The following is a 20,924-nucleotide window of genomic DNA, read 5'->3' as shown; positions in this document are numbered from 1 at the left end:
TCAGAATAGTATTTGTCAAAAAAATGAGCTCACGTGAATCACGATGCAAGAAATTAAGCGCCGATGAAAACTGGCCGACTTAACAACCACGTGTTGCGTTCTAATTATATGATTGAGAATTCTGGCGGGGCCCACCTGATATGTGCGTATTGTTTATGCGCACATTAAGACCGTTGATAAGCTTCATCCAACTGTCGAAATCATTTTTTATTTTATTATTATTATTATTAATTTATTTATTTTGAACTAATTTTTGGCCCTATTTTATCTATTTTAACACCGTTCTACACCAAATTTATGATATTATTCAAATAAAAGACTATGAATAATTTGAATAAAAATAAAATTAAACAAAAATGCACTAAAATAAAATAAAATCACACTAAATTAAACAAAACAAAATAGAACTAACATAAAACACAACAAAATATGTTAAAATCAATGATTTTTGTATCTTTACTTCGTATCTTTTTCTCGTTTTTATCTTCATTACTTTTATGTCATTTTTCTTTCTCTCTTTTTTTTTTTAAACAACACTTTATATAACTGTTATTTTATTCGCACGCATTAAAGACTAGTGTCAATATTAAATTTTAATGGATGAGATAGCAAGGATCACAAAAGTGCATAATATATAAAAGAGAACAATGGATATATTTGTTTAGTAGAGTGAGGTAAATGGCCATATTCTTGAGAAATATAAATAAATGGTCATATTTTGAGTAAGTGTAGGAATGAGAGGGCTGGCAATTCGTGTTCACGGGCCGTATTCGGGCCGACACGATTACGACACGACACGATTATAGTGAGCACGAACACGACACGATTAATAAACGTGTCAGAAACCCAAACACGAACACGACACGCTAATAACACGGTTAACACGACACGACACGCGAACACGATTATTAAACGTGCCGTGACGGGCCGACACAAAAAAAACACGTTTATGACCCGTTTATGACCTAACTAGCAAAAATAGTGACTTTTATATTGTATTCAAAACTATATTAATTGACTACTTAATATCACTTATAGTTAAAATCATGCATAATAGCCAACACACATTAAAATATCTAAAACATCACTTATGACATATGTTTCAAAACATACCAATTACTAAACATCTAAAGAAGTTTGAAAACATAACCAAGTACATTTAAATAAGTTTGAAAACATAACCAAATATTTGAAAATTTAAGTGCATAAAATATAATCAACCATCTACAAGTCCATTGGCATATTTAAGTGCATAAAGCATAAAACATATTTAAAGTTTAGGTTTATCCATTACAAATCATCCATTGGCATTTTGTAATCAACCATCTACAAGTCCATCTACAAATCATCCATCTACAAGTCCATTGGCATTTTGTAATTTTATCAACATGCCATAACTTATTTAAAAATTAGAGTGTTAAATTAAATTAACCCTTTTATCTAACACCCTTCATAGAAATGAGAGATGCAAATGAGAGAATATAAATAAAATGGACTGTACTTTTCACCGGTGAGTACCCGTTCAAAATATAGCAGGAATAGAGGTTATTAAATAGAGATGGGGTAGGTATTGGGGACAGGAAAAGCACTCCCGTCCGGCATTACTCTTGCCCCAATATACATATACATAAATTTAAAAATATCTTAAATATAATATTTATTATTTATTATAACAAACTTCAAAAATATGGGATTAAATTTTTTTAAAGTATTTTACTATTTTATCATATTTTAAAACCCTAATGATTTCTCAATTCTTATTAAAAATAATAACTTTGTTAATTTAAGTCATAACATATACAACATAATAATGTTCTTATCGTTTTTAATGTTTTACTTTGAAAACTTTAATTTGTTATTTAGGTCTTGAATTGGACTTTTAAAATTTGATTTCGTATGGTTTTTAAATTTGATTAGTTATTTTTAGAGCTCAGTTTTTTCTTTTGAAATTTTAGTTTGTTGTTAAGAGATATTAATGTTATATTTAATTTTATATTTAATTTGATGTAATAATATTGCGATATCTTTTTCTTAATGAGTAAATAAGTAAGGTATTAAGAAAGCTTCCCTGACAGGGATTTTCTGACCCTGAATAAGTAGGTATTAGGTTCAAAAGTAAAAATAGGAGTGGGAAAGCATACCCGACCTCGTTTCGCCCGATAATTATCCTTAAGTTATTGAATACTCATACTATAGTAAATTCGGAATTTTGTGAATTCACACCATGAATAAATTAGTAGATCGGGATTTACTGGAATTTATTCCAAAAACAAATTTGATAAATTCAAAATCTGAAATTCATTAGATCTATTCTTATGTAACCCCAAATCAAATATATTATGTATCAATATTTACCTAATATTTTATATTTTTTAATTAATAGCTCATTTTTACCTTTATAAATCCTATATTAAAAGGTTCAAAAGAGAATGAACTTAAAATTATAAAAATGGGTTGTTTAAAATTTAAACTTTTGTGCTAAGGTGGTTCCTTGGCATACCCATTTTAACTCTCTATACTCATCTTTTTAAACACAATCCACTTAATTTTAAAGTGATTAAATTTAATTACGGGTGCTTCTATTGACACCTACTTTTTGACTTTTCACACACATTTTTAAACTATTTTTACTTTTCACACACACATTTTTAAACCACATTTCATTCTACTTGTCATACGCCTCTTAAAATTTCAAAAAAGTCCCTACAAGTAAATCAATCATATTTTTTACACACACCTTCTTAAAGCACCTTTATTTTACTTGTTACACCACTCTTAAAATTTCAAAAAAAATCTCTACAACTAAATAAAGTAACAAATTAAATAGTACTTCAAATTATACAATAAATGAAGAAATTCCTATTCTGTATGCAAGAATTCCTTAAAATCGATATGTGTTTAGCTTAACTCCGTAAAAGACTATAAAAACCTATCATTAGTTCCGGAAATATTATCAACACTATTACGTAACAAATTATAAAATTATATAAGTTTTTTACAATCATGTGACTATATTATTCGACAATCATATATGATCATTCTATCAGTAATATTCCAATTGTTGCATCAACAAATTCTTGTTGTTTTATGAAACAAAAAAAAAAATCCTTGAGAACTATATTAATAAGACTCTGTAATCTTTTTAGTTTTTCGTTTTTAATACTCTCTAGCTGGCAAGTTTGTCATAAATAAATTTGTTTGTTGGATATCGTTGCTTGCATAATATCATAAGAAATATTATCGTCAAACATCTTTATTCAAAATATTAAGAACTCAAAATAAATAAATATTTCTAGAAGATAATATTTTTTTTAATGATGGGGCGTTAATCAGGTGTGTAATGAGTATTTAAAAAATATTATTGTCTTTAAAAGTAATTTTATTAATGGGTAATTTAATAATATTAAAAAAGTATATAAAAAGTAAAAAAAATGAGTATTAATAGACGCATCCTTTAATTATTACATTCCTTATCTTAAAACTACCCCTAACTATTTTCATAAGATTAGTTTTCACCTTCCAATATCTTTTCACGCCCATCTTTTTCATGTTTTTGTTTACTTTGATCAGTAGAGACATCGTCCAGTACATATATTTAAGCCTTTTAAAAGTCGCCTAATCTATTAAATTTTGCAAAAACAAGAACAAACAAGCAAACAAACTGTAAAACAACTGAAAAAAGGTACTTTAAAAAAAAAGTAAAAAAGGTATAGAAAAGGTTATTTAAAAAAAAAAACAACTAAAAAGGTATCAAAAATCAAGTGGAGTGTGCGAGTAAAACCACGCGTGTGAAGTGAAAAAAAAAAGTATCATTGTGTGTTTTTATGTTAAAACTTAATTATGTAAATAATTTTATAATAATTGTCCTTTTTATCCATTTTATATGAGGATCTTTTTTAATAAGAAATTGTAGTCTAAAAGGGTGCGTCAAATCAAATATAAAATGGGTGTGTACCATCTTTTGTTCTCTTACAAGTAAATCTCAAATTAAATATGGGCAAATATGATAAATTTTGCCAAACTACAAAGTATTACTATTAAAGTCATATTTATCACAATTTTTTAAAAATTTAAAATATATAATAGTAGCAGGCTAATATGTCAACTAAATAAGGGGAAAAAAAAAAAACAGATTAGGAGGAAATGTTGAAATAAAAGATAATTTTGTTGACAAGTTTCCATGAATTAGTCGCCTTGAACAAAAGATTTGAAACAAGGAGGAACATTCAATAGGCAACAAATTAGAAATACCAACTCATAATCGATTCAAATGATATTCACGAAAAAATTATATTCAAATTATATCTAGATTTTTATGCAAATGGCACATTCGACAGTACCCTTTTCTCTAATAGAAAACTTGCTTTGACCTAAACTTCCGCCCTCTTATTTTTCTTAAAAACAAGAAAATTAAAAGAACAGTGGAAAAAAGTTGAATGCTAGAGTTGGATATATATATATATATAGTCTTTTTTTTGTTCTTGTATATGTTTGTTGTTTCGTTGTTGTATCATTTTTTTTTTCTTGAAATATATATCTTTAACTTATAATAACTAAATGAAAAAAAAATCAAGATAATAACCAATAACATTTGGTACTTAAATTAAGTAAAACATATTCTAAATTTAGTATAAAAATAGCATTGTATTAGAAATCCTTGAGACTTTTAGTTAACGTCACAAACCATTAACCTTAGGCGACCAGATCATAGCCATGAACCTCGTGAACCTGGTCACTGAGCGCGAAACTAGTAAACTTGTTGTATATTAGAGAAATTTCAAAATATTTATTTAAATTGAACATGAAGCTAAAAGGATTTAAGCTCTATATATACTTTACAGAATTGGAGATAGAATTCTCGCACCAAAATATGTCGTACACTACTAGCAAAGATTTCTTGCGCCTTGCATTTTGATCTTGAAATCAACTTTCTAATGTTTAGCAAAATGTAATTGTGAAAAAAAAATATAGACATTATCATATGTAATTCACATCTAATTAATGTCGGATCAGCTTAATTGTCGTCAGACATACATATTCAATAGATCATAAATTAATTTTCGCACATGATCAGGAAATTTTGTAGGAAGTGCGGTCGGCCATGGTGGATACACAAATTAAAAGGCGTCCAACTGGTGATCGATTATGTCACCTACATCATGTTCGAACTTGCCGATGTCATCCTGCGTGTGTTGTAGAAGATTGTAGCCGCGAACGACGTGGTTTTCGCAGATGATCAAGAAGACGACGTCGCCGTCGTTTTGGAGGAATCCCAGCACCTTCATCTGCATCACTCCTTTCAAGCTGGCCTTGTGTGCACCAAACACCATGACTTTTTATCCTCGCTAAGTTCCCAAACCTTTATCGCGAACCAGCCCTCCCTGTACTTAAACGCCCGCGACAACCGTAGCCGCCCCCGGCAAGCTCCAAGGCACAAGTTTGTCCTGCTACTAGACTGCAACAACATGCCCAAGTTCGCCGGCGGATCGATAACACGGCAATGCTTCGCGTGATCTCCGAATGGATCGAACGCGACAATGCCCCACCATTTCCACCAATTAACCGCCATCCAATAGACGAAACCTCCGCAGGCCACGATGCCGCTGCTGTATATTCGCGGTGGCGGCATTGGGATAACCGATCCCCTCCATTCACAATCTCTACCAATAAATACAGTGTTAAACGGTCGCCGGAGTTGGTGGTCAAATTTTTAAATAAATAGTTAAACGGTTGTCGGAATGAGTGTCTGAATTTTTGAATAAATATGATATTTATTAGTAAATACGATATTTATTAGTAAATACAATGTTAAACAGTCACCAAAATCGGTGGCTGAATTTTCAAGTTAATATGATATTTACTAGTAAATACGGTATTAAATGATAAATACAATATTCACTAGTAAATATAGTGTTAAACGGTCAGTAGAAAACAGTCACAGGTCGCTAAAAAATGGTCACAGGTTGCTGGAAAATGGTCTCCGGTCGTCGGAGTGGGCTGCCGGTCCCAGCCATGGTGGACTTGACTATAATCTAGCTATTTTAAAAAAATATGCTATAATTTACTATTTTTTTAAAACAAATGTTTAGGGAGAGGAGTGAGGTGGAAAAGGAGGTTTAGGGGTATTTTTAGATTTTTAATATTGTTTAAAACTTAAAAAAACAAATTATGCTATAATTTATTGTGTTTAAAAAATATGCTATGATTTAGTAATCACTTTACTAATTATGTTATTTTTCTTTTTATCCCCTAAAAAAAAGATGTTAAGGACTAGGTTTGAATAAGGTTTTAAGCTCAAAATCCCAGCCAAATCTGAACATTTAAGCGGGCCAGGCCGCGCCAGTGTGGAGTGTACAAATTTTCACATCTAGTTGATTCATAGTTGGTGATTGTGAGAGACTTTTGTTTGGCGAATTCCAGCCGTCAAAACCAACAATATATCACAATAGTTACTATTATGATCACCAGTATTATTAGCACGTTATCTTCTTGTTTATGTTATATTAATCAGCACAAAATGTTATGTAGTCATCATGTCATGTTACATCGCCGTTTAACCAAACAGAACCAGCACATTAACGCTAAAAGATAATTCAATTAAACTTACCAATGTATCATGGCAATCAAACAATATTTACAATATTGCCCAGTCATCTATAGAATTTCGCTCACAATAACTAGTGACTTCAGCATTATACCGACACAATTGCTTCAATCTCTACGGCTCTACCGGGTGGAGCGCCAAAAAGACCTTATCATACCAAATCAGCCAAAAACATTTGCCACGTTAGAGTTGTCGTTGTTTTGTTGTTGTACAAGTTTTTTTTTTTTTTTTTTTTTTTTTTTTTTTTTTTAAAATTTTTTTTTTTTTTTTTTTTTTTTTTTCTTATTTTTAACATAAAAACAACATTTTATTTGAAAAGGAAAAAAAAAATGTCCTAATATTAACACCACTTTAGCACTGCATGAAAAATGCTCTCAGTAACTAGTAGATTTATTATTTATTTATTTATTTATTTTTCAGGAAGACCTATCAGGTGTGTTTAGTTTTGTTTCCAAAACGTTTTTCACATTTTTCAAAGAGAAAAAAATGAAATTAAAAACAAAATGACGTTTGTTTAAGAAATATTTTGAAAACGAAAATAGTGAGAATAATTTTTGTAAATAAATTTAAAAAACAGTTAAAAATTATTTTCACTTTTTTATTTTTATTTTCTAATACTTATCACTAATATTATAATTTATTAATTAATAAGTATAATCAAACACGATTTCATTATTTTATTATATTCAAAATAATCTTTTAAAAAACTAACTAAATATAATTTTAAAAACATTTTAAAAATAATTCTTTAAATAATCTACTTTTATTTTTTATTAAAGATAAAATTATTTTAAAACTAATTTCCAACGCACCCGTCATTTTTCCCGCGAGAAACAATTTTAACATGTCATTTAGATTTGGGCGACAAGCACCTGGCACGACAAACGACATGTCGTTCTAAAATCCTACGGGCTACGACCTCCTACAAAATAGTGTCTCGATACACTCCGACAGAATACTTCCAAATCAACTTTTGTGCCACGTTCTCACTGAAGCGGATCCGATTCCCCGCCGCCAAGCGCTTCCTACGTGGCAGTGGAACCCAATCGCTGCTTTAATCCAATCTGGAATATTCGTTTTTTTTTTCCCACAGGAAATTCCGATGCCTTCCTTAATCCTTCTTTCTCAATTCTCTGCGCTCCCAAACTCAAATCTGATCTGATCAATCATACAACGAGATTCTCGACATCAGGTAACGATTTCTCTTCCCCAATCACTCTCATGATCTAGTTTACGGAATGCAATTTGTGATTCATGATCTTTCGATTCTTTCGTATTTGGAAATGAAAATTTTGAATCCGATTAGATTTTGAATCCGAAAGATTGGGATTTCTCCATTAACTATTCGATTATGAAATTAACAGATAATAGAGAAGCAAAAACATTAAATCATAAGTTTGTTTGAGAGAGGAAACTAGGAAAGGAAGAAATCCAAGCAACAATGCGCGACGAAAAATCGGCAGCACGTGATCACAAGGAAACCCAGGGAATGCGTGAAGATATTGACGAGGAAACGGCATTGGATGATGTCAAAGCCCCAAATCTGTTTGAGCGAGCGAAAGAGGAGGTTGAGGCTCTCATCCAAACAATTCATTCCAAGAACGAGTCTCCAACTCATGGAACAAGGTTTCAAAATAAAATCCAATTTTTTCTGTCCATATTTCCTGTTAATGCAGTTATTTTCTTTTCTTATGTAGTTTTATTTTATTTTATTTTTGAATTTGGAGTTGGGATTTGAACTCTACATTTTGTGAAGGAGTCAGGTGTGTGTGTGTGTATATATATACTACCGGGCTATGTTTGCAACCAATTATGATGATGCGTTAAAGTTTGATAAATTAGACAGATACGATTTTTGTTCTTGGATATATAAAGTGTAAACACTTGTTCACTGTTTGATATAACAGACTTAGTGCCAAACTATACATTTTCTTGTTCTTGCATTTAAAACTCTTGTTGTTTTGTGGTATAGCAGAGAGAAAGGCAGAAAGGAAGAGCGCAATCAGGAGAACCCGAATTCTGGGCCAGGTATAACTTTTATGTGTATTTCTATTTCACACTATTGTGATGTCTTGTAGATTGGGAATTTTGAGAGAATTGGATAGTGGGGTTCATCTTTTGTTCGGAAATAGGACGGAATCGAACTTATATTGTTGTGTGGATTGTGTTTATGGCTGTTTTGCTTGTCTATATACATCTTACTGTTTCTTCTCAGCTGTTATCATTCATGTTTTGAAGAATAGTGACTTCATGTTGAGATGGGTAATGGTTTTTTAACTGAACTTTGCCATGTTCAGATTTATATTTGTTGGTCTCGAAAAGATTTTAACACACACTTGTGCAAACTGCCTTTGAGGAGTCTTTCTTTGTGTTACTGCTTGTTGTTAGACTTTAACCAGTTTCATGACCTCCATTAGGACCATAACTAATAAGCTTTTGTTTCGTTTATTTTATCTTTAGCTTGTGTTTCTCAAGTTTCCACATCATGTTCCATTTTTTCAGATTGTGATGTCAGGAAACCTAATTTTATTGAGAAAGCTAAGGAAACCATTGAAAAAATCATGCACCATGAGAAGTCTCCACACCATCATCACAAAGAAACACATGGCATGAGCGATGACATTGACGAGAGTACTCCAATCGATGAGGTTAAGGGTCCAAGTGTTTTTGAAAGAGCAAAAGAAGAAATTGAGGCTGTTTTTCAGGGGATTCATCCTAAGAAAGAGCATTAAAAAAAATTATTATATTTATATATTTTTCTTCCCTCACCAAGAATGGATGGGTGAATTTGGGGTTCAATATATATTGGTAAAGGGTTTGTAAAGATCGTGCTCCCCTAAGTCACAAGAATGGTGATATAAAATTGATATGACTTGATATTTGCTTTTCATTGCTTAAAGTGTTTAGCTCTGAAATCCATTAAGGCTTAAAAGTTCTGAGTTTTTGTTTGTAAGATTTGTGTGAAGAAAAATGTTACTTAAGGTTTAGCTAGAGGAAATGTGGACATTGGAGTTGATCATGTACATGCCCTTTGAGAAGCTAGAGATGATTGTATTGTTTTGTATACTTGAAAGCCACCCTTTATAAGGGAACCCAAAAAGGATCTATATATTGTACTTATTTATAGAATGAACAAAAGTGCTCATTTTTATGTTTTCATGTTCCATTAAAGAACAAGACAAGAAGAAGAAGGGTTTGAATGAGAACTTTATTCTATCCCTAAGCTTTAAAGTATGGATTGGGACAAAGCGGACGCAAGTGGGCAACAAAAAATCTATTAGTATTAGCTAGAAGCAGAGTGAAAAACGGTGGTGATGACGTTACAAAGCCAAAGGCTAAAAAACAATCCACAATAAATACCCATAAAGCATATGAAACACAAACACCGTAGATCATTAGGGAAGCGTGTGGTAAATGAATCTAGAATTATGATTTTAGATCTTAATTTAGAATCAGTGTTTGTTTACGGTGATTCTGAATTAGTATTTAGTTTGGATGATTCTGAACCATGATTCAGAATCTGATGTGATGTGTTAAATCAGAATCACTCATAATTCTAAAATCACCACCCCCTCTTGATTTAAGGTGATTCAAACCCCTGATTCTGAATCATAGTTTCAGAATTATAATTTGAACCTAAAATCATGAATCATGATTTTAGTTTCAGAATCATGATTAGAATCACTCTGATTAAATTCTCATACCAAACGAATCATAAAATTTAAACATGATACAAACTGAAAAATAAATAAAATTTTGTTTTTAAGTCCAAACCACCTTTAACGGCTTGAACCGGAATTCAGCTCATCCACGCAAAACAAATGCCGTGTTACCATCAATTGGGTGGTGCAACGATTAGGAGTAGGACATGCCTCTTTTTCTTTTCTCATTTGAATGGTTTCGGTGTTCGATTTTTCATAATTTTATTTTAAGACTTCTATTCGATTAATAGATTGTGGTATTGTATTTGTAATATGTGCCATGTGGGGCGGGATCAAGCTCATTCTTCAAGTAGATTGAAGTTCAATTTTCCTTTTAAATTTGCACTATAAAAGAGAGAGACAAGAGTTGTAAATGATTATTGTTACTATGTTGCAGAATTTTTTATTTTAAACGACATCTTGATGGACAAAGTTAATGATGATTTATGTAGTCACATTTATCGTTATTGTAATGGAGTTGTCCATACATTAATCAAGTTTTTTTTTTTTTTTTGAGCTATTGATTAGAGGGATATTCTAATTGTATTGTTAGTTTTGTAAGTACTGATATGATTTTGATTGATTAATGCAACAGTTTTCCTTAAAAAAAAAATGCCACATTCATCAATAGCCTACAGTGAGCACCACTGTAACTACGCTGTTGATAATAATGGGCAGTCAGATCGTTCCTCAATGGACGGTCCTCGTTGAATGAGAATCAGAACAAGATTAGATTCCGTCGAATTCCCTCATATTCCCAACAAAAGATCAAAGCTGCGGCTGTTAAGTTTTTAACGATGGGTCCTGATCCACGGACTAAAATCCGCGGGAAACAAATTAAAAAAAAACAAAAACAAAAAATATTAAAATAATAAACCAAACTAAATTAATTTTCCTGATTTTAAAATGTCATTTTTTCTTTTACACCTTTGAGATTTTTTTGTTCTCACTCCCGGTCACTCGTCGTCAGCCATGTTCTCTGCTAATCTAAGCTCACCCTCTCTCCTCTGACCTCCGAATCCAAGCCGGCCATGGAAGCTCGCGCGTATATATAATGGCGATCACCGCGCATTAGCCAGGTCAAAGGAAGAAAGCTCCTCCCATGGATTCCAAAACCGGCTTTTCTGATTCCAACGAGATCCTGAGCAACAGCAACAGCAGCATATGCTGCGTGGGCCAACAACTGCCCTCGTCGTCGGAGAATTCACCGCCGTCGGATGTCTCGGCCCTAAACCGGCTCTCGGAGAATCTCCGGTCGGCCTTCAATTCCCCGGAGTTCGACTTCTTAGCCGACGCGAGGCTTGTCGTGAGCGGCGGCCGGGAGGTCCCCGTCCACCGGTGCATTCTGGCGGCAAGAAGCGGATTCTTCCGGAACATGTTCTGCGGATCGCGGGAGAAGGGTTCGAGATTCGAATTGAACGAGTTGGCAAAGGGTTACGAGGTTGGGTTCGATCCATTGGTGGCGGTTTTGGGTTATTTGTATAGCGGAAAGGTTGGGGCGTTAGCGAAGGGGGTTTGCCTATGCGTGGACGAGGATTGCTCGCACGCGGCTTGTCGGCCGACGGTGGATTTCATGGTTGAGGTGCTCTATGCTTCTTTCACGTTTCAGGTCTCCGAGTTGGTGGCGCTTTACCAGGTATAGGCTTGTAAGTTTTTGACACCTCCGTTTTCAGTTTTCTTCAGCTGTTTGGATTGGAAAATGGAAACTTTCATTTGCATTGATTATTATTATTATTTTTTGATGAAGAGATTTCATGATCGGTTGAATTGTTTTTTGTGGCATTGCTGCATATCAATAATTTTGCACCCCTTTTCCAAGAAAAAAAAAAAGCTCAAGTTGTTTTCTTTTTATTGTTATGGAATTTCCACTGAATTACTAATTCACAATGGTAAATCACTAATTTACTCTATACAAAACTCTTAACGAAATTAGGCAAATTATCCATTCACTGACATTGTCAGAAACAAGTGTCCAAAACGAGCATTCACTACATTTTTTCTTTAGTTCAAAGGACAGCTTATACTGCAACGGTGCTGCTCATACCTCCAAATTTTATAGGATATGAAAGACAATTTGGACGAGACATATTGTTGTGCGTCTTTGATACTGTTTATTGTGACTACTTGCCCTTTCAGTTTCCTTGAGCCCTCTGGATATGTTTTGTGTTGTGTCGGGTTTTACACAAAATACTTGGACTCTGTTGCCCAATCTGGTTGAATACTTTTTGTGGGCATTGTTGCACTTACTATACTTGGTGTTGAATTGTAAAGTTTTCATTTGTATAGGAGAATTACATCTTCATATACTGTTATGCTGATACTAAGCAACTTCTTGTGGCGAATACTTCCTCTAAGCTTCTTTTTCTTCTTCATACAAAAAATTATACGCGCATGTGCACCGAGTTATGTTTGTTATTTGCTTTGATTTCAGATGCATCTTTTAGATATTCTTGACAAGATTGCAATCGATGACGTCTTGGTGGTTCTATCTGTTGCAAATGTGTGCGGTAAAGCCTGTGACAGGCTGCTAGAGAGGTGCATTGAGATTATTGTTAAATCTGATGTTGATGTTGTTACTCTTGATAAGGCCTTGCCCCAACACACTGTTAAACAGATAATGGATTCGCGGTTGGAGCTTGGCTTTGAAAATTCCGAAGGTCACATCTTTCCCGACAAACATGTGAAGAGAATCCATAGGGCTCTAGATTCAGATGATGTTGAATTAGTGAGGATGCTATTAAAAGAAGGACATACAAATCTTGATGATGCTCATGCGCTCCACTATGCTGTGGCATACTGCGATGCAAAGACTACGACAGAGCTGCTTGATCTTGGACTCGCTGATGTTAATTGCAGGAATGCTAGGGGATACACTGTTCTGCATGTTGCTGCAATGCGGAGAGAGCCTAAGATTATAGTATCTCTTTTGATAAAAGGAGCACGACCATCAGATCTTACCTTGGACGGTAGAAAAGCACTTCAGATAACAAAACGGCTAACGAGGGCTGAAGATTACTTTAAGTTCTCCGAGGAAGGCAAAGCTTCTCCCAATGATCGGTTATGCATAGAGATATTGGAGCAAGCTGAAAGAAGGGATCCATTGTTGGGAGAAGCTTCAATGTCTCTTGCCATGGCAGGTGATGATCTGCGGATGAAATTGTTGTACCTTGAGAATAGAGGTAATTTGCTAATGATCTATTATATCCCTTTCCCTATCATACAAATTGCAACTTGTGAAGAGTATTTTAGTGAACTTTTAGCTTCAGGGTCTTTTCTCAAATGATTTGGCATTTCTTTGGGTAGTTTGTTCATTGCATCTTTCTGGCTAGGTGCGTCTTTTTCTTCTTAGCAGACTCCACCTTCTAATACGGAGGTTCTCCGAGGAACAATAAACTTGCTTCTGTAATTTCTTCTCATCAGTAAATTTTCACCCCCTAATATGGAGGTTCTCTCTTTCCTCTTGAAATGAGATTTTTCTTTGTACTCATTCTCCTTTCCTTTGGACTGAGTTAGTAATCAATCATTCTGCGAATAATGCATATGGAACTCGAAGCTTGTAGGGATAGTTTATATAAATTTAATCAAATTTTGGATAATTAAGCAGTTGATTCCTTATCTCTTTTCAGTTGGACTGGCGAAACTTCTATTTCCCATGGAAGCCAAGGTCGTAATGGATATTTCTCAAATTGATGACACTTCTGAGTTCTTAGACGGGCTAAGTTCGAAGAATTTAAATGGTGCTAAGAGAAAAACAGTAGACTTAAATGAAGCTCCTTTCAAGATTCAGGAGGAGCATCTGATCAGACTGAAAGCACTTTCTAGAACTGGTAATGATTTCTACATGCACCAAGTTAGCAATAGCTCAGTTTTATTATCCTTCAATTTACATTACTAAATATCTGTTTTCAATTAACACCTACCTAAAGAATCCCGGCTCAACATACTTAACAGCTGTAACAGCTGAGAACCCTTTTGAGACTAGGAATTCTCATATGATAATACTTGTCTCACTTCATTCGTTGCTTAAGCTTGAATGATTTGGAGCCAATAGAGAAAACAAAATCCAACTATCTTAAATTAGTAGGTTGTTCTTCTGCGAATAGTTGATCAACTTAGAAGGCAATTTTAGGATTCCTACTCAATGGTGGAGCTAGAAATTTCCATCTAATTACTAAAGTCTAAAAACCAAAAACTATTATTATCCATATCTTTTACCTGATTGTCTTCTTTTCTGTGGGCAGTGGAACTTGGGAAACGCTTCTTCCCTCGTTGCTCAGAAGTACTAAATAAGATCATGGATGCTGATGACTTGTCACTGCTAGCATACCTGGGACATGACACTCCTACAGAACGTCTGGTAAAGAAAAGGAGGTATTTGGAACTGCAAGAAGTGCTCAGTAAAGCATTCAACGAAGATAAAGAAGAAATCGATTGGTCTGCAATATCATCTTCTTCATCTTCCACTTCAATTGTAAGGCCAGGTGGTAAGCTCAGCATCAACAAATAAGGACTTTGGCAAATTATAAGGTGCAGCGATTTGTTGTCTTACCATACTCAATTTTTTCTTCTTGGTTTAGCTCTTTCATTCTAGTTTTTCTTTGTTCGTTTTTCTTCTTCCTTTTTTTTTTTTTTTTTTTGGTCTTTTATTTTTGTTTTTTTTTTTTTGTTTTTTTTTTTCCTTTTTTTTTTTTTTTTTTTTTGGCTCCTCCCCTTTTTGTATCATAGTTCGAAGTGTTAATAGAATGGAGGCGAGCTTCTTGTTTCATAATGATGATGTCAGTGCTTGAATTTTTAGTCCTTTTGTTTCATTTCTATCCGTGTTTTGAGTAAATATTGAATAGAATTTACAATAGCATTAAAACATCAGTATTGAAAACGGTGATGCGCTAATTAACTGATCTTATTAGCTACTCGAAAAAACAGAGATATGGTACGCGTCAGATTTTCACCATGCTGCTTTATTTATTTATTTATTGTTTGGCTGAATTCACCATCCTGCTTTTTGACTAAAAGGCAGGTTTTTTTTTTGGACCAATCACTAAAAGGCAGTTTTTTATGACTATATACATAGATTAAGCATTGGGTGGGGCCAGTTCCATTATTCTTAATTCTTATCTGTTTTAAGAATGCGTATTCTTGCTTAAATTGTGTTAGTAGGATCTAGATTTCCCCCTGATTAGAGTTTGAGTTACTTTTATTATTATTATTATTATTATTATTATTATTATTTATTGAAGTTCATAATTCTTCAAAACCTCACCATAGCTTCTACCTTGCATTGAATTGCAACTTTGTAAGTTCCAGAGTCGTTAGTGATAACTTATTGTCATATCTCTACATTATGCAACATTTTGAAAGGTTTCTATTTGGCTTAATGGTACGATCTTACACGGTAGACTCCCCAACTACTACTGTATCTACGATAGCTTTAACGTCTCATTACACACGTGGCTTGCCTTTCAACGTTGGTGGGTTGTGCTTGAACTTTCTAGTGGAGAACTAACTAAATTGAACGTCCATTTAATTTGCTGATTCGAGTTTTTAATTTGAGTTGAGATATGACTTTATGTAAGAGCTTTTTATTACAGTAAAAAAGTTAGAAGTAACTGTTTTTGAGAATTTTTTACCGTAACAAAACTCGAATCGATAAAATGAATGGAGTCTTAATTTTCCCATACTTGAAAAAGAAAGGAGAATATCTAATTCTCTAGTCACAAGGACAAAAAGCGACACGTTAATCTTGGGAGATCTCTCTTATAGACAATGTAAAAATGAATTACTGAAAATGATATTTCTTTTATAGACACTGAACAAAATAACTATTGAAAAATTATACCACTTCTATTTGTTTTCTTCAATAATTGTGTTGATTTTGGCATAAACGTATTTTTTTAATCTAATATAATTTTCATCTGATTCAGTGATCAAAGATTGATCCTGTCAATGAGGAGGTCATATCAAAAAAGACAGGCCAATGAAAGAAAGAAAGAAGAATAGATTCTCCCCACGAAAACATTTCAATTTTGCATATTGTTATTTGAAAATTGTTTAAAGTAAATAGCATGTTTTCAACTATTTTGAAGTAAATCAACTATTTATTTACTAGAGTCTAGAAGTCCCTAAAAGGTGCGCTCTAATGTGGAAAAAAAAAATCTAATTATTTGTTCTTAAAATTATCTATATATATGTATATATAGATGTGGTTTTATTGGTTACTCTAATATTTACTCACTTATATAGTATTATTATTTTATCTGTAAGATATAGATGTGAAGGTTACAATGAATTAGGTAATCGTCTAGAAAGCTTTAACCTTTTAATGTTGATGGTTTGTTATTCACATAAGAATAGATCATAATGAGTACTCACTTATGTGTTTGTGATCAACTCTCTCTCAACTTAATGACAAATTTTAACTAGTCAGAAATCAATATTTGCTGTGATTCTGTTTGGGGCAATTCGAAACAATACAAAGGTTTTAAACTCCTTATACAAGCTTTTAAACTGCTCCCTTTTTACTTCCAATCGAAACTTTTACAGTATGAATTGTAATTTTACGTTGTTTTAGCCGTTCGATTTATTTTTCAACGGTTTAATTTGTCAAAGAAATTATTCTATGTTACACGATACAAAATTTTTAATGTGCCTACTAAAATTAAAGGTTAAAAAACTAATCCATAAATTAAATCACAAGCTCTATAAATTATACTATACCAGTAACGTAAAATAACAGTTTCCACTGTAAAATCTCCTTTTGTAAGTATTATTTATTTGATACTATAAAATAGGTTAAGCTTGGTGGGGCCAGTTCCATCAACTCCCGTCTGTTTTAAGAATGCCTATTCCTTGCGTAAATTATGTTTAGCATGATCTAGATTAGTGCCCGACAAAGATTTCAGTTCCTATTATTTTTCTTAATGAAGATCAATTCTCCACAAGGTATCTCTTTGGAGTTATCACATTTTTTCCTTTTATTGAAATGCAACTTAACAAGTTTTTGGAAGTCGTTAATAATAACTTCTTACCTCTACATTTTGCAAACATTTTAGAGATTTCTGTATGGCTTGAAGTGACCATCTTAAACATCAGATTGCCCAACTACTGAACATTCGTCTATTGTAGCTTAATGTCTCATCACAAACATGTGTCTTGGCTTCGAATATTAGTTGGTTTTGCTGATACAGGACTCCCTTTTTAACTACTGCTAGATAGTTCTGTTTTAGTTGTTAGGATTAAATTTATAACGGCCAAACATGTGATTGTAAAAGTTCAATTCCGCGCACCGTATTAAATTTTTAATATGAATACTTATAAATTAGACCATTAAAATCTTAATTTAATAGTCGAAATAACACACTTATAAATTGGACCATTAAAATCTTAACTCAATAGTCAAAATAGCAGTACCTACATCGTATGGACCATTAAAATCTTAACTCAATAGTCAAAATAGCAGTACCTACATCGTACCTTCCCCGAGAAGTAACCAAATTCAACTTCCTAATTGGCTTTTCCTCGCCTAGGTAATATACATTCCTTTCCTTTGACACTGAATTAAAGAGGTACGTAAAAGCAAATTATTTTACTCGATGGTTCAAGTGTTTTTAACCATTAAATTAATTTTTTAACAGTTGGATTTGTGCAGCGCCACGCGCCACACAAAATAGATCTTATCGGTGAAAAATTAACCTAATCATAAAAACACTTGTCCCACCGGAGCAAAAGTAAAGACTACCAAAAGAGGTAATGCAAAAGTGGACAGAACCGAAGAGAAAAACACGTCAAAGGACAAGGCATTCAGGATTTCAGACCACACTTAAAACATCTGATACACGAAACCAACTGAACGTTCTCCAAGAGCTAGTATATCACTGCATAAATAAATAAATACACACACACACACACGTGTGCGCGCGCGCGCGCGCGCGCTTCACTTGTTCACTCTGAGGGGACCCTCTCCTGCAATCTACTATGCATGGTGCTCGTTATAAGTTAAACACAAAGTTTGAACTGCAATCAATTCCCATTAACAGAAAGGGGAAAAAAAACCAACAATTCACAAAATTAAGCCGTCATATATTAAACCAACCAAATAGGATTTCACTCAGAAAGCAGAAATCACCATTAACCATGACGAGAACTAAACTTGAACGATGATATTAAACATGTACGTGTGTCTATGTATATACATATTCACAAACTAGGATGCTTGCTAACTAGTATGCATGATCATGCTGTGGGAATTCCTGTATACAAGATAGGAAACTTGCAAGACATTTTAAATGGGCAAAGTGCAAATCACCCACATCCTAAAAGCAACCAAAAAAAAAAATAAAAAGTCCTTCCTATTCATGATGAACATATCAAACACTTTCAAAGTATTGCTTTAACCAAAATGGATTTGGTCAAAAAATACCCTTGTCACTTCTTCCTCAGCTCAAATCTTTTTCCCCAACCTGCAAACATTATTTTCACATGTCACAAAATGGTAATTGCCTCAAGGACAAAGTATGAACAAAATATACCTTTTGAGCTCAAAGCAAGGACCCAATACAACCAGTTTGCTCAATCAGACTAGTCATATATCCACCCCAATCCCGCGGCTTCTCTATCAAATCCTCCAATTCATGGTAAAACTTGGAGTCATTTACAGACATCTCTTCCTCAAGAACTGAAATGTCATCTAGCAAATTCTCCGACATGACATTGTAAGCCGAGAACATATCTGAACCCAAACTTGCTCCACGCATCTCCTTAGCCTCCTCATGAATATCCTGAATAGCGCTACATGATTCACCATTCATTGTAGCTGGAAAATTTAATTCTTTTGGCGGCTGTGTACTAGTAGTAGTAGTTGTATTAGCGGTGTCTGTCAAGTTTTCAGTGAGAATAGATTGCATCGCGACGTGTTCGGGATCCGGGGTGGAGAGAATTCTTCTTCTCTTGGCTATTTCAACCCCATCAAGCTCTCTCTTTTGCCTTCTCATCTGAATCAGTTGTTGCGCAAAAGTTGGGTTTATGACGGTTTTTGTGAGGAACAATAACATTTGGTGTTGCCTACATTCCGCGCATCTAATGCGCTCTTCCACAGCAGTGAGCTGATTTTGTGAGTCCTTTTGTTGTTGCCCCACTTTAAGGATTTCTAATTTTAAGCTGTTTTTGTCATCCTTCAATGTGTTGATTTCTGATTCCAACCCGGCTTTCGCCGAATCAGAAGAGGCTAGTGTTCCCTGTGGCTGCTTGTTGTATTTGCTTCTTCTCTTGATGTTCTTTAGCAAATGCCTTTTCCCTCCTTGAAACCCTTCATTTGCAAACTCCCACTTGTCCGGATCAACTTTCTTAAAGCCCTGGTCAGATCATGAAATGGCAGATATTTAAGCCATAAAAAAAACCTCACGTGAAAAATCCAAGGAAAAAAAATTGGAGCAGAGTGTAGAGCAGAAATAAATTGGTTTATGAAGTAATAGAAGGCATTCAAAGAGGAGGGAAAAGTGCACTAAAAAACAAAAATAACTGGAAATTGGACTAGAAAATTATACCAAATACCAATATCAATTTACAAGCTGTAACCAATGTCCTAACAAAAGTAATGACACTAGAAAAACTCATAAAAACAATAAAATAAGAAAAAGGAATGAATTTGGACTAGAACCATAAGAACTTTTTTTTTAAGGTATACATTAAAAAAAAAGGAAAAAACTCATGTAAGAAAGTGCCATAAAAAACAAAAGCAGTACCATAAAAAAAATAAAATGGGAAAAAACAATGAAATTAGAGTATACTATCAAGTATTAGAGCCTCTCACAATACTTATAAAAATTCACAAAAAATAAAAAATAAAAAAAATTAAGTAAGTGAATGCTCACATAAGTGTTAAGCTGGCGAATGAAGCTTGAGAAATTACTGTGCTTGAAATACTTAGAAAGATGATTCTTGGAAAACTCATGAGAATCCCAAACCACAAAACTATCACGGCCTTCACTCCAAGACACTACGGAGTCGGTCTCAGGGTCGTCCACCATTTGGAACGTCTTGTTCAGGAACGGCGGTGGGCCCGCCTCGTGCAGTCCCTCCATCGGCCTCGGAGACACCGCCGGCGACGAAGTCGACGAACACCCACAACCTCCATTAACGAAATCTTCCTCAACTTCCTCGAAAAGCTCCACACTCTCTTCCTTTATCTTCACCACTCTCGTCGCCGCCTCTTCGTCCACGCTCGCCGGAGGAGGCGGAGGGCTCGGACTCCGAGGAAGCCCTGCCGTCGGAGAAGACGACGACGACGAGCCGCCGTCGAAAGACGCGGCGGTTTTCTCTTCCTTGACGGGAAGAAGAACAAGCTCTTCTTTCTCCGCTTCGACGGCGTCGTTTTCTTCGGTTTCGGTCGAGATTCTGGGGAACTGTGTGTTCGGAAATGGCGAGAAACCTCCGCCGCCACAACCGTCTGCCACCGCCACCATTTTTTTTTCTTCTTCCGCAAAAAATTTTTTTTCGCTCGAAAATTATGGGGTTTAGAGTTTCACATTAAAAAAGAAAATTGAAAAAATGGTTTGGCATTTGGTTATAAGTGAGGACTTGTGAAATGTATACGGAAATCAGAGAAAATGGGACTGTGGGAAGCA

General features: G+C 34.1%; 3 protein-coding genes across 4 annotated transcripts; 2 read left to right on the top strand and 1 right to left on the bottom strand.

The window, feature by feature from the left end:
- Positions 1–7,700: 7,700 nt before the first annotated feature.
- Positions 7,701–9,754, top strand: LOC21409924. 2 transcript variants are annotated; one of them, XM_010091768.2, is made up of 4 exons: positions 7,701–7,796; positions 7,969–8,230; positions 8,580–8,632; positions 9,107–9,754. In XM_010091768.2, exons 2-4 carry the CDS (start codon positions 8,046–8,048, stop codon positions 9,334–9,336), a joined length of 468 nt encoding a protein of 155 aa, XP_010090070.1. In that variant the 5' UTR covers positions 7,701–7,796; positions 7,969–8,045; the 3' UTR covers positions 9,337–9,754. The 2 variants fall into 2 exon arrangements, with proteins under 2 accessions (XP_010090070.1, XP_024017235.1); XM_024161467.1 differs by having other exon boundaries at positions 8,577–8,632.
- Positions 9,755–11,225: 1,471 nt separating this feature from the next.
- On the top strand, positions 11,226–14,919 carry LOC21409923 (BTB/POZ domain and ankyrin repeat-containing protein NPR1). The gene is made up of 4 exons (XM_010091767.2): positions 11,226–11,941; positions 12,737–13,484; positions 13,932–14,132; positions 14,547–14,919. The coding sequence occupies exons 1-4, from the start codon at positions 11,408–11,410 to the stop codon at positions 14,810–14,812; spliced, it is 1,749 nt and encodes a 582-aa protein (XP_010090069.1). The 5' UTR covers positions 11,226–11,407; the 3' UTR covers positions 14,813–14,919.
- Positions 14,920–18,377: 3,458 nt separating this feature from the next.
- Positions 18,378–20,924, bottom strand: LOC21409922 (heat stress transcription factor A-2). The gene is made up of 3 exons (XM_010091766.2): positions 20,172–20,924; positions 18,831–19,652; positions 18,378–18,761 (listed from the first exon to the last, which is right to left on the bottom strand). Exons 1-2 carry the CDS (start codon positions 20,760–20,762, stop codon positions 18,840–18,842), a joined length of 1,404 nt encoding a protein of 467 aa, XP_010090068.1. The 5' UTR covers positions 20,763–20,924; the 3' UTR covers positions 18,378–18,761; positions 18,831–18,839.

Source organism: Morus notabilis, unplaced genomic scaffold, assembly GCF_000414095.1.
Source record: "Morus notabilis unplaced genomic scaffold, ASM41409v2 Scaffold329, whole genome shotgun sequence".
Classification (NCBI taxonomy): domain Eukaryota; kingdom Viridiplantae; phylum Streptophyta; class Magnoliopsida; order Rosales; family Moraceae; genus Morus; species Morus notabilis.
This window is presented reverse-complemented; position numbering and strand designations above follow the sequence as displayed.